This window comes from Anthonomus grandis, chromosome 5 (assembly GCF_022605725.1).
Source record: "Anthonomus grandis grandis chromosome 5, icAntGran1.3, whole genome shotgun sequence".
Classification (NCBI taxonomy): domain Eukaryota; kingdom Metazoa; phylum Arthropoda; class Insecta; order Coleoptera; family Curculionidae; genus Anthonomus; species Anthonomus grandis.
Genome location: NC_065550.1, coordinates 34,115,165 through 34,130,061, shown reverse-complemented (window position 1 = coordinate 34,130,061; position 14,897 = coordinate 34,115,165). Strand labels below are relative to the sequence as shown.

The 14,897-nt window shown below is 31.7% G+C and overlaps 1 protein-coding gene across 1 annotated transcript in view; it reads left to right on the top strand.

Moving 5' to 3' along the window:
• Positions 1 to 3,782: 3,782 nt before the first annotated feature.
• The window catches only part of LOC126736520 (hapless 2), a 34,412-nt gene continuing 23,297 nt past the window's right edge, over positions 3,783 to 14,897 (top strand). Inside the window, exon 1 of the mRNA XM_050440909.1 lies at positions 3,783 to 4,444. Within this exon, the coding sequence (XP_050296866.1) occupies positions 3,803 to 4,444 (642 nt within the window). The 5' untranslated portion in view covers positions 3,783 to 3,802. The remainder of the gene's footprint in view (positions 4,445 to 14,897) is intronic.

Sequence of the window (14,897 nt, the reverse complement as noted above, 5' to 3'; positions counted from 1 at the left end):
CAAAATTGAATATGGCCTCTTTATCAACCCTAAGTAGATGTCGGATTGTATTAGGGCGATATGGGGTGCCGGTGCTCTTAAGTCCTAATGAGAAATTCTTTATTCTCTTCTCCCTTTGCCCTGTCTCACTCTCTGTGTGTGTGTATATATCGTATTTTGGCTGTTCGTATTGATTAACTTTATAAAGCTGCTAAATTGCCTTGTTTAGCGACGTTAGGACGTTAAGTAAAATAAAGGTTTATGTACCGGTTTTATGGATTTAATGAAATTCTCTCGCTTTCTCTCTCTAAAATTGTTGTTTGTCAGCTAATAAAGGCTTTATTTAATCGGTTTAAGGGGCCGTTTATTATTTTTTTTATAGGATTTAAAGCAAATTCTATTGCTTTTATTAAATACGAAATTTTACAACGATTAAAACGATGTATCGCTTGCTACGGTTATATTTCGGCGATTAGAGTTTATTTGACAGCTGTCATCGTGCACAAAATGGCCGACACTGAATATTTAATCATGACGGAAAATTAATAAAATATGACGTAACAGTTTTTATATCTGACAGCTGTCACTGTTCAAAATATATCAAGGTTACCATGACAACATATTTATATGGTTTACTATATTTAACTTCATTCTGTGGTAGTAAAAACAAATGAATCTTATATAAATCACTGTTGACATTATTTCCTCTAAGCCTACGTGATAAAAAAGAAAATAATTTATTTTTAAAATCACGAGTGAGATTTTTCTGTACTTCAAAATCACTGTTGAGATTAATATTTTATTATTTCCAAGCATATACCACTTCGTCTTGGAAAAGCTTCAAAATCCCAACTGAGAAAAAAGATAAAAGTCAATACAATCACAATTGAGATTTTTTTAAATAAAATTTCTTTCTACAGAACTGTAAAAATCACTGTTGAGATAAATATGTTATTGTTTCTAGGCATGCATAAATAAAAAAAAAAAACATTTGTTTTCAAAATCAGAAGTGAGATTGTCGACTTATAATTTTCCGTTCCGTCTTGAAAAAACGTTCAAAATCATAACTGAAAAAAACTATTTAAGTTATTACAATCACAATTGTGATTTTTGAAAAGAACATTTATTTTCAAAATCACAATGGAGATTTTTCGTATTTCGAATCCCATAAGTAAAGACAAAAATGATTGATCTACGAATCTGTAAAATCACTGTTGAGATAAATATTTTAATATTTCCAAGGAATTATAGGTATGTCTTGAAAACTTTGAAAATCACAATTGAGATTTTTCAAAATACAGTCTGGTTCTACGAAACTGTAAAAATCACTGTTTAAGAAATAAGATGAAAAAGTAAAAAACATAACAGAAAAAAAAGGAGCAAAATCACAATTGAGATTTTTGTTTTAAAGATGAATATCACTGTTGAGATTAATATTCCATTACTTCCAAGCATTTAAGGAATAAGTTTTTTTACTGAATTTAGTTCTACGCATCTTTTAAAACACTGTTGAAATAAATAACAATTTTTTCTCAAATTAAGTCACTGCTAAGATTATTATAATGAAAATATAAGAATCATTAAAATCACTGTTGAGGTAAATATTTTATTATTTCTAAGGAATAATATGATTTAAACAACTTGAAAATCACAACTGAGATTTTTTTAAATAAAATCTAGTTCTACGAAACTCTAAAAATCACTGTTTAAGAAATAAGATGAAAAAGTAAAAAATATATTAGGAAAAAAAGAGTGAAATCACATTTGAGATTTTTGTTAAAAAAAAGATCAATATCACTGTTGAGATTGAGGAATAGTTTTTTTTTATTTCTTCACTGTTGAGATAAATATTTTATTATTTCCATGGAATTATATGTGGTGGAAAACATGAAAATCACAAGTGAGATTTTTTTAAATAGAAACTAGATATCCGAACTTTTAAAATTACTGTTGTGATAAGTAATAAATATTTTTGTGTCCAATTTTGTTACTGCTTAAAAATGAAAATCATCATTAAAATGAAAATAAAAGAATAAATAAAATCACTGTTGAGATTTATATTTTTATTAAGATTTTTCAATTAACAGTCACTGTTAAGATAAATATTTCCAGGCATACGTATACAAGGTTAATGGGAAGGAAAATACTGTCCCGTTTTGGAAAAACCATAAAATCACAATTGAGAAAAAAGAATCCAATGTATCTCAAAATAAGAAAATTACATATTTTTCAATGATTCTAGGTTCGTTAAACCTTTATTAAAATCACTGATGGGATAATTTTTTTTATTTCTAACACTTTAAGGATTTGCCTACTGTATATTTTGATCTATGATGATGGAAGTACAATCATATTTTTTACGTAGTAAAATCACCATTGTGATTTTTTAGGATTTTCGAATTTGTGAAATCACAGTTGAGATTTATATTTTTATTATTTCCGAGTTAATGTTTCAATGATAAAAACACAAGCACATTTTTTAAGTAAAATCACAGTCGAGATTTTTTTCTGGATCTATGTAGCTACATAAAATCACTGTTATGATTAACAACAAATTATTTTTTAATCAATTTAACTATTAAACATTTATGTTTTTTTTTTCTGCATTAAATTCTTAAAATCACTGTTGAGATAAACATTTTATTATTTTAAAGTGAAAAAAAGATTATCAAAACGGAGATTTTCCGTATTTCGAATTCTATGAAGTCAAAAACGTTTAAATTGATTCTGAGTTGATTGAAGCACTTCACAGCAAAATTTTTCTTTAATTAAAATCACTGTTGAGATAAATAATTTTATTCCTTGCAAGCATTTAAGGCAATTTTTTTTCTACAGAATATGGAGCTACGCACCTTTGAATTCACAATTGAGATTTTTCTATTAAATCTGGATCTATGAATCTGTAAAATCACTGTTGAGATGAATAATTCATTACTTCCAAGCATTTAAGGCAAAAACTTTTTTTTACAGAATCTGGGTCTACGCACCTTTAAAATCACTGTTGAGATTGAGAAAAGATTTTTTTAAATCACTGAGAAGATTAACATTTAATTAATTCCAGGCATATTAAGGTAAAAAAATTGCCGTTGCGTTTCCATACCATTGAAATCACTGCAACGAAACAAGGAACATTAAAATCACTGTTTAGATTAATCATTCAGCAAGTCAGAAACAAAACAATCGTTAAAATCACTGTTGAGATTATACTAATGACTATTTCGTTGTCTTAGTGTCATAAGAAAAAGGTTTGTTAAAATTAAAAGGATTTGAAAGATTAAAAGAAACATTAAAATCACTGTTGAGATTATTATTTTATTCATTTTGCATATGTGAAATTTGATCGTGGTAACCATGACGACGTAATTATTAAAATCGTGGTTGGCATGGTAACAACCTTTAAAATATTTGACAGCTTTCACTGTTTACAAATGGCCGCCAGTGGATACTTGATCGTCGTGACAATGAGTAAATAATAATGGAACTATGAGAGGGAAAGAGAGCGAGAGAGAAATTTCATGATTTCGTATTTGACAGCTGACGCTGTTTAAAAATGGCCGCCGGTGGAAACTTGGTCATGGTATCCTTGACAACATAATAATGAAACCATATGAGAGAGATAGAGAAAGACAGATTTTATATTTGACAGATGTCACTGGTTAAAAATGGCCGCCAGTAGAAACTTGTTCATGTTAGTCATGAGACCATAGGAGGGAGAGAGAAAGTGAGAGACATTTTATGATTTCCTTTTATTAAGGAACAATACTACTGGGCATAATTCTATGTCATAACGAACATACTCATTAACCTTAAAACTGTCAAAAAAATGTCAAAATATACAAGAAAACTATACAATATTATAATATTATTATGCTTATTAAAAACCCTAAAGTGCCAATTGGATAATTTAGGCATAACGCCGAGCTTGGACCAAGTGTTGTTATCCAACAAACAAACCCAGAACCCGGAATTCGAGCAGATCCAACCAAATCCCACCGATTTCGAACTGAAAGCGATATTAACGAAATGCGAAAAAAAACCGCCGCAATGCGATTGCGAAAACACGTTCGAATGCAACCGCACCGCCGCAACCGATAAATTAAAAGACCGAGAAACCCGATCGAAATGCGACGAGAAACGAGACGATCAAGTACTGAAAAATTGCGAGAAAAAAATCACGCTCACGTTAAAAATGAAAAATCGCGGTCCGACCAACTGTCGGACCCAATTTATCGTTTTGGACCACGTGTTCGATCCGTCCACGGATAAAAAACAGAAATTATTGAACCCGTACGTGTTAAAGATCACCCAGAAGCCGGTTTTTCAGACTTACGATTTACTGTATGAAAATGTGGTCAATTCCGGACCCACTGAGAGGGTCATCAATAAAAACAACGAAGGGTTTAAAGGGTGTAATGCCGATTCGAATAATCCGACCTGTGGGGTTGTACAATTTGATAATAAGGAGGTAAGTGCAAAAAAATCATTTATGCCTTAGAGACACCCTGTATATTATGAAGGAAATAAATAGGGGATAAAAGTTGTTTTATGCTCTATGACTCTAAAATTAAAAAGTTATTGAGATTTGAAATCAACCTCCGGATAAACATCGATAAACTGAATAAATACTTCTCGGCTAACAATGATTACCAAAAATAAAATACATTTTGTCCCATTTTTTCTTTATACAAAACCACTGTATTGGGCGTCGGTGTATCGCGTGTTGCCTATCCTCTTAATGCATTTGCATAGCTATAAACGGCCAGAGGTCCAACGCACGCATTTTAAAGGACAAAAGTCGTTTTAATTTTACATTTTTTTTTAATTTAATATATGTGTAATTCCTAAAATTTTCGCAATAGCTAAAAAACAAACCAACTAAACTGAATAAGTTGATCTAGTTTACATCGGACTTTTAGTAAATCTCGATTTCTAAGAAGAAAATTTGAAAAAAAAAAATCATAGTTTTCTCCCAAGTTTTTCATGACATTTTAAAAATGCGACCGTTAAATATTTTGTTATTTGTCATAATTTTAATAAATAAAAAAAAACATTGTTTTATAAGCGAATGAGTGACCAGGGAGCCAAATAAGGGTTATAATTTGTTGCTGGGAATTTTCCCAAAAAAAAATCACAATTTTCGAAACTCCAATCTGAGGCACCTCTTGTCTAAAATATACTCTTATCTCGGTTAATTATAGCCCGATTTAAATAAAATTTTTGATAGATTACTGGGTAGTTAATTTACTATAAAAAAGGTTAATATAGAAAAAATGGTCAATACCATCAAGACGCACCTCTTGTTGAGGAATTTCTTTGGTAGGTCCACGCTTCTTTTTTATAGCATATAATGTCTGAACCTCTGCTGAAGGTCTTCCTACTCTTCTTTTATATTCTTTATTAGCATTGCATAAAGAATCAGCGATGGCCAGCTTGAAGTCCTTGAGGAGTAGGTCAAATTCTTTATTGCTGCGTCTCCACAATAACCAAGCACTTACGCAACACAAATCCAACATGTGAAAAAATATGCGTAAATACAATTTCTTTGATCGAATTTTAATCCCATGGCATCCAGAAGGTCGACGCCTCCCATATAATTATTGTAAATAAAAACACTTCTAGGGCATTCAATAATTTTATGAGTGTTTTCTTTTTTGAAAAATCTTTCGAGGTTCAGAACCAACATAGGTAGAAAGGGTGGTCACGACTTTATTATCTTATACCATGACACTGTTGCAATATCCACATTATCTATGCGAGATATTTTTTCTTTTATTGTGCCACGACCAGTTTTCTTCATATCTTTTTCAGATGGTAATGTACATGGTATACGATTAGCTCTCATTGTCCCTAAAGGCAATATCCCTTCTTTATGTAAGTAAATCATCAAAGGTATGCTAGTAAACCAATTGTCAAAAAATAGTTTATAGTTGTTATTCCTTGGTACACTCTCGGATAACCTTATTACAACATTATTACTCATTCCTAAATTGGGGCGCCCGTTAGGAACTTGGTTACTTTGGGATCCTGCAAAAAGGTAGAAATCGTAGCTGAACCCGGAAATTCCGCTAAGAACGAAGTTCTTATAACCCCACTTGTGAGGTTTCTTAGGTTAGTAGTTATATTGCTTTAGTTTACTTCTAGCTTTGGTAGGAATGGTTTGCTCACGTGGTACCAATAGTAGTCTTTCTCTTATTTGGGTAAGAAAAGGTCTAATTTGGAATAACTTATCGTGACCTGGTTGACCTCTTTGGATCATTTGACTATTGTCATTGAAATGAATAAAGCGTTTTATCGTCTCGAATCTATTGCAGCACATAACCTCAGAAACAGCAGGATGGCCTAATGAACCATTCCAATAATCTTTTGTAGACGGCAACTGTATTAGGGAAGTCAAAATGCAGATTCCGATGAACTGTTCAATCTCATGACTTTTTGTATGGACAGGCTTGTGTGGTTGACACTGGATATTATACAAATTACTTGGCTCTGTAATGTAACTTATGAGCTCTTTTGGGAAAAGGAATTTGAAGTATTCTAAGATCCTGACAACCTCTAAATTGAATTTCGTTATCGTTTTTCAATAGATTACCTTCGTGCCATTCAATATTCGTTTTCGAATTTCTGATAGGGGCATGTCGTCATCAGATGAATAGTCGGATTCTGAATCTGGATCATTTTGGTTGATTTGTATTTTTTAATTTACACAACTTTCAGCTTCGTCGCCAGATGAACTGGATCATCACTTTCATCGGAGTCTATATTAGCTACATGTCGTAGAGTACCATAAAATTTCTTTGTATCCATAACTGAAAATAAAAGCAACCAATGTAAACATAATTGCATATTGTTCCATATAATATGGCACAAGCACAAAATCGTAAACATAACCTCCTAAATTACCATCAAATGAAAAGTAACTGTCGTATAATTGAACAATACTATCGATGTGTACATTTTGCTGTGTAAGCGGGTTCCAAATATGATACAGTATGCAGTAAAGGAATATAACCTAATTTTAGACAATATTTTTGTAGTTTGGGTCATATATGGCACATGATGCGGTAAAGGGTTAAACGACAAAAGTCGTTTTAATTTTATATATATTTTTTAAACGTAATACATGTATAATTTCTAATATCAAAAAAATAAACCAACTGGCCTGAATAAATTAATAGAATTTACGCGGTACTTGATTCATAGAGAGAATTTTCAAAAAAAAAATCACAATGTTCTTTCAACATTTTCCAGTATGACATTTTGAATTGCGACTATAAATTATTTACACCATTTTTGTTAATTTACTAATTTAATGCTAATCCCCAAGGTCGGTGTCCAAATAACCCCCCTTATTCAAACGGATTTATATACACGGATTAAATACCCTTCAAAAGATTTATTTATGTTCAAACAACAATAAACGCTACATTATCCGTTTTTAAGGTATACCGCTTTCGTGTTAATTTAAAATGGGATTACCTTTTTGAAATATAAAGCGATTTGGTGCAATTTGTACCTGCCCGGGGATATAATCTTTTATTGGGTCATTACGTGTAATATAATATTAAATTTATTAATAATAATAATGACCATGGGTTTTTTGGGGATTTTTAGGTAGTTATTAGTTATTTGGAGACATTTAAGGTTAATCATGGATGATTTGACGCTGCCTGACAAGCGTTTTTCTATTTTTACCCTTTTAGCATGCCATAAATAGACAATGGGTGGGATGCATAAAAAGTAGTATATGCTAATGCTTCAAGTATGTACTACATTTCTAGAGTTTATACTACTTTAATAAAGCATTTACTACTCTCTGTAGCATATACTACTATATACGCGATACATAGAAGAAGGTGCTATGCTTTGGAAGTATCTACTAGTTATAGTAGTATTTCCTACAGTTTAAATGAAGTTGGTGTTTGACAAACTTCGGCCCCAGCAATCAAAGTGTTTTAGTGAAAAATGGCAGTTTTTATGGATGTGTATCGTCAAAAAGTATACAATAATGACGATTTATATCGAAAATTATTTAGGTAATTACCACAAATTTAATAGATTTTTCTATCCCATTCATCTAATCACGCTTTGGCTTTTTACATTTAACAGAGAAAATGTAGAGTGGCTTGGACATTATTTTGATGATAATGAACCGGTGGAAACAAGGAGTGGAGCCCCGTCACCGACTCGGCAAATGGAAGTTTTTTTGAGAAGTTTAGGTGTTTCAAGTAAATTAACTTTGTAATTTGAAAAATGTAAATAACTTTTCTTACAGGAGATCCTGGATTTCAGCAAGGAGTTGGTGTTGATCTAGACGTAAATCAAAGCATTGTTTCCAGAACCTTAGCCACGGTATCTAAAGCAATTTATTCAAAACGAAACAATTGGATAAAGTTCCCCAACACTAACGAATTGCTTAGAGTTGCTATTAATGAGGGAGCACGTGGTGAGCGAATGCCCAGGGTTATAGGTGTTATTGACTGTATCCATGTAAAAAACCATCTATTCACGGTGATGAATACGTGAACAAAAAAGGAGTATGCTCAATAAATGTTCAAGCTACTTGTAATGCCCGAGAAATGGTTACAAGTGTGGATGCATCTTGGCCAGGCTCCGTACACGATAGTCGAATTTGGCGAAACTCCATACTGCATGGAATTATGTATAATAAGGTGCACGAAGCAGCTTTATTAGGTGATAAGGGATATGGTGTTGCCCCGTGGTTATTGATACCATATAAAAATCCAACTACACCAATGCAAGAAAATTATAATTTAATCCATGCAAAGGAACGATGGTCAGTTAAAACGGCGTTTTCCAATGCTCCAGTATACTTTTTGCCTAAAAACTGAAAACATTCCGGAACATATTGTGAGTGCATTTGTACTTCACAATATAGCTAAATATCTACAAGATCCATACCATGATTCTGATCGAATTGAGATGGAAGTTCAGCATCCCAATGAACTAATGCCAGAGGGTAATCAAGCACAAATTCGATATCAAGGTACACAGCGCAGAAATGAAGTTGCTGAGTTTTTATTTCCTAATGATACCTAATAATTTAAGTTATTATTATTATTATGATAATTATCAATGTTCAATAATAAACTTAGTATAAAAAAGTGGATGGTAAAATAAATGGATACTACACCTCATATTATATTTAAATTATGGGTTCATACGTAGATTTTATATTCCTGTTAATAATCCAACATGTCCCGCCTAATTAAATGGTCAACTAACTGCCCACCAGCTTTGGTAAAATTTACCAATGCAATCGCGGCCCGTTCCTGAGCTTCGGCTGAAGACTGTTGAGCTCGAGAAGCAGAAATTTGGGCTTCGGCTGCTTCAATTTGTTTTCGTAGACAGGTCTTTTGTAGTTGAATAAGTGTCTCCTCCTTATCAGCTGCTTTAGAACCTTTAGGTGTCATGACTTTAACTTGTTTGGAGCCAGGTTTAGAACTGAGGAAGTCATCTTCACTGTTTTGGAAGGAAACATCAATCTCATTACACCGGCCTGACATGCATCTGGTACTCTGTGTAGAACTGGGTTTTCTCCTACATTCCATAAGTCGTAGAATTTTTTTTGCCGTTCCGTCAGTACAATTCTTTTATTTCCAGTTTTTTTCAAGTCAACTATTTTCTTAACTTTTGTTTTCATGTTATTAAACTTTTTCAAAATTTGTTTTGTGTCTAAGTTTTTTCCAATTATTTTATTAAAACCAGTTGTTAATTTTTTTAGTGCATCTTCTTTTTCGTTCTTAATTTTTGGTGTCATCTTTTTATCAAATAAAATTTGATAACTTTCAAGTAGAGTAACAAATAATACTTGTTCGTTTTTATCTTGTCCTAGCTCTTTTGTTGCATCGGAATTTGAAGAATCACTCATAGTTAAACCAGTATTATAATCACTGAACTATTAAAAAGATTGAATCCGAACCGAATTACACGAACACACTTAATACTAATAGACGCACTGATAGAAAAACGAGTTTTGACAAGTGTATTGTCAATTTTGAGAACTTTGACATCACGCGCTTACTGCGACACTAGTATAAATACTTTTCTCTTAAGTAGTAGGTACTTCTGTTGGGGCGTACAGTGTAGTATTTACTTCATAGGCGAAGTAGATACTTTTATGTAAAAGCAAATGCTACAAAGTAAATACTTTTTAGCGAAGCATTAGCATCTACTACTTTTTATGCATTCCACCCAATGTACAATATTTTTTGTCTTTTGTGATTCAACTCATTTTTCGCCGAAAAATTGTTAAATCTTTCATAATTTCTTTATTTTGGAATTTTCTACACAACTTATTCTCATCTGGATTGAGAATCCAATTAATCCAACTAAAGGAAATTTTTTAATATTCTCATTGGTTTTCGAGAATATCGAAAAAACGTGTTTGGAAGTTTTTCTCAATTTTTTGAAAGACTGTTGGAGGTGACAATTTTTTTTTCTATTGCATCTAATGCCCATTACTATTCCAAATAACTTCTGTTCTAACAATTTTTTTCTACAACCAATAGTTTTCCAGAACAAAAATAAAAACCAAAAATATGAACATTGTCACATGGGTGTACCCTTAGTTTCTTCTTGCGGAACAATTCTAGAGAAATTTGGGCGTATAACTTCTTTCTTATACATTTTTCAAAAAAGTTTTATGAGTTTTTTTCAAAGTTTTTTGGGCAATTTATCAATTTACAAAAAAGTTTCAATATGTTAAAAAAATTGCCAAAAATCTTCCGTAACTCTTTTATTCTGTAATTTACAACCAAATGTTATTCTTTATGATTTGTTCTATTTTCAATTAGAAATTCAATGCTAAATAATATTCCTGTTCTTTCTTCATTGACGTTTTGACTGACAAAATACTTTAATCAATTTTATTTCCCTTAGCCGACAACCTTGAATCTAAGATTTATTTTTTAATTGTTAAATGGCAATCATCAATATTAACAAAATAAGATATTAATACGTAATGACCTGATTAACGAAGAATTACCATCACCATCTCCGATCAGGTATAAATTGCACCAAATTTTAATATAACCAACACGGCGGTACTTTGAAAGGGTACGGTTTAATTTATTTAATATAAATAATATTTAGGGTCTCTGATCTGTATTAAGGTACAATAAATAGTTTTGAATAGGTATAATGGGAGTTGTGCCATAAATACTACTGGTACCTGAAAAATTTTGCGAAATTTTTCAAGAGAAATCAATCAATATGCGAATAGATTGTTAGTCAAAGAGTCGAGGTTGTTAGTCAAAATATGCCGTTAAAAACTATTAAAAAAACAGTTTTTATAAGTGTTTTAGTCAAGGAAGTCTCTTGAAAGATGCTTCAGTCAAAAAAAGCATTAGAAGGTTGAAAAACTAAATTTTATTGTTTAAATTAGAAAGTCAATTAAAACTTCTGTTGATAAGTTTTAAAATAAAAAAACAATCGTTTAAAGAATTCACGTAAATATATTATTAAAAAAACGATATTTTCCGCCAAAAAAGTCACTAAAAGTATTTTTCACTAATATTTCAATCAGAAAGTAAAGGTTGTTAGTAATGGTCTCGAGTTTCAGTCTGAAACTCGAGGTTTTATTTAGATTAAATAAAGGCAGTTTAAAAGCCAAAAAATCAATTAAAAAGCCAGTTGAAGCAATTTTTTTAAAGAAAAATCAAGAATATTATAATCAATCATTTTTTAATTTTGTTAAAAACCAAGCAAATCAAACAATAATTCACAGAAATAAAACAAATTTTTCCTTGTTTTTTTCCATATACGAAACCACTGTGTTGGAGGTCAGTGCATGGAGTGTTGCCTACCCACTTAGGGCATTTGTGTAGGTATAAGCGGCCAGTGGACCAGAGGACACATTTTAAAGGACAAAAGTCATTTTAATTTTAATTTAATATACAGGGTGTTTCAAAATTCACTACATATATTTTAAGGGCGTATTCCTGAGGTCAAAATAAGACTTTTTTTTTCTATAACCATGGGCCCTAAAATGCACCCCCTTCAAGCTACAGCCATCGCAAGAAGTGTAAAAAAATCGATTTTTTAAAACTGTGTCTACAGTTTTGCATCAAATAATTTAACGCAATTTGGAATACCCCCGTTATTTTAGGCGGTCTATTTACTCTTTATCTTAGAAAAGGCGTACAACTAATTTTAAGGGGTAAACTGAGGAGGTGCACACTTTTGACGGCCAAAATTTTATGTGTATGTACATTTGGTGTAAAATAAATTTACTGTCATTGTTGACTTTGTTTAATTCCAGTAGTTTACTGCCCGTTTTAGATTTAAAGTGTAGTTTTTATTCCCATGTTTTATTTCTAAACGCTAACATTGCTAAAATGGAAAATGAACGTTATTCATTCGAACATCTTGCAGGCATCCATTTTGTTTATGGTCTTGCTGATGGTAACGCGTATGAAGCTCAAAGATTGTATCAGTTAAGGTTTCCTAATCGCCGACTACCGAATGTACGAACATTTTCAGAGTCACATCGACATCCTAGGGAATATGGTAGTTTTCGGACGGTAGTTTCAGTAACAGAGGAGCAAATTTTGAATGCCATCGACGACGATCCTGGCCTAAGCACCCGACAAATAGCTCGGAATTTGGATGTTTCTCATGCAACTGTCTGGCGGGTTTTGGACGAAAATAGCTTGTATCCATACCATATTCAAAGCGTTCAACCTTTGCTACCTCAAGATTTCCCAAGACGCTTACAGTTCCCAAGGTGGTTACTTCAGAGATAATAACTTTTTATCAAGTATTCTATTCACAGACGAAGCTCATTTTTCGCGGGAAGGGCTGGTGAATTTTCACAATGTGCATGTTTGGGCAGCAAAGAATTCTCACGAAATTAGGCAATCTCACCACCAGAAGCACTTTAGCCTTAATGTATGGGCAGGCTTAGTGGGAGATGGGTTAATTGGTCCTTTCTTTTTTCCTAGAATTTTGGTTGGCGACACTTATTTAGACTTTCTACAGTACCATTTAAATGGTTTACTAGACAATGTACCTGTAAATGTGCGAGCGAACATGTGGTTTATGCATGACGGTGCTCCCCCTCATTTCTGTATAACAGTGCATGACTATTTGAACTTTGTGTTTCCTGAGAGATGGAATGGTAGAGCAGGCCCAATACCATGGCCTCCACGCTCCCCGGACTGCAATCCTCTGGATTTTTTTTTCTGGGGATAGGTAAAAAGCCTCGTCTATAATCCTGGTCAAGTGCCTTCGCTCGAGGTCCTAAGGCAAAGAATTATTGATGCCTTTGAAACAATAAGAAATACTCCCGGATTTTTAGAGCGAGTAAGACAATCTATGAGAAGACGAATGGAGGCTTGTATTGCAGCGGAGAATGTTCATTTCGAGCACTTTTTATTAAAAAAAAATATTTGTTTCTCAGAAGTTTATTGTTTATTTAAAAAATAATTAATTAATATGTTAATAAATGTTAAATAACTTTTTAACCAATTTTTGTATTTTTATAATCCGTCATTCTTTAATATAAATAATTGTTCATCAATTTATTGAAAAAACCTCAATAACAAAGTTTCGACAATAGCAAAACCAGTCTACCTATTTATTGTTAAATGTCGTGCCGCTTAAAAAATGTCCTAAAACAAATAGTCACAGCCTAATACTTAATATTATCTGTTTAAATTTTAATTATTACGTTAACGGTAGCCTTTTATTAATCGGTGATTTTCTCAAAAACTATTTACAATATCAAAAAAATGCGAGAGACATAAAATTTAGATTTTTATATGGCCTATATTCTGGTGTAGCTTAATTTTAAAAAAAAATGTATACGTACATAAAATTTTAGCCGTCAAAAGTGTGCACCCCCTCAGTTTACCCCTTAAAATTAGTTTTACGCTAAAATAACAGGGGTATTCCAAATTTCATTAAATTTGATGCAAAACTGTAGACACAGTTTTAAAAAATCGATTTTTTTTACACTTCTTGCGATGGCTGTAGCTTGAAGGGGGTGCATTTTAGGACCCATGTTTATAGGAAAAAAAAGTCCCATTTTGACCTCAGGAATACGCCCTTAAAATATATGTAGTAAATTTTGAAACACCCTGTATGTATAATTCCTAATATTCCTGGAATAGCCAACATTACAAAATAAATGAAATTATTAAATTGATCGAGTTTATAACGGATTTTCACCAAATTTTGATTCATAAAGAGGATTTCCAAAAAAAAAAAGAAAAAAATCGTTGCTGACATTTTAAAAATACGACCGTTAATTGTTTTTCTATTTTCATCATTTTAATTAGCAAAAATCAAAAAAGAAAAAAATATTGTTTTAGCAACAAACATCAGCAATAAATCAATTAACACATATTTAATTTAACTAAATTCTCGGATTAAACCGACTTATGAGTCAAAAAAGACATTCAATAAATGAGTCAAAAAATAAGGTTATCAGTAAGAAAATTAAAACGAGGCCAATCAAAAGAGTGAAAAATTCAACCAGTCAAGATAGACATTCAAGTATTTAAAACAAAAAAAGAGATTGTGGCAGTTTTATATGGAAAATCATGGCTTTAATTGACGTTTTAATTTCGTCAAAAGAGGCAGTTTTAAAGTCAAAAAATTAATTAAAAACATGAAACAAAATGTCAAAAAAAGAGATCATAAAAGGTTAAAAATCGTTAGTCTAAAAATGAGGTTATGGATTAAAATTTAAATCCATGTTGATCCTTGACTGACATAGCAAAGCTGTTAAGCAAGAAGCATACGAGGTTATAAGATATCAAAGATAAGATAATCAAAGTTATCAGTCAAGAAAAGCATTTATAAATCGAAATTTTAAGTCAACATGAGAGTCTCATTAGAAATTTTAAAAGAAAGTGAAAAAGTCAGTTAGTGGTTAAATAGTAAAAAAAATTAAA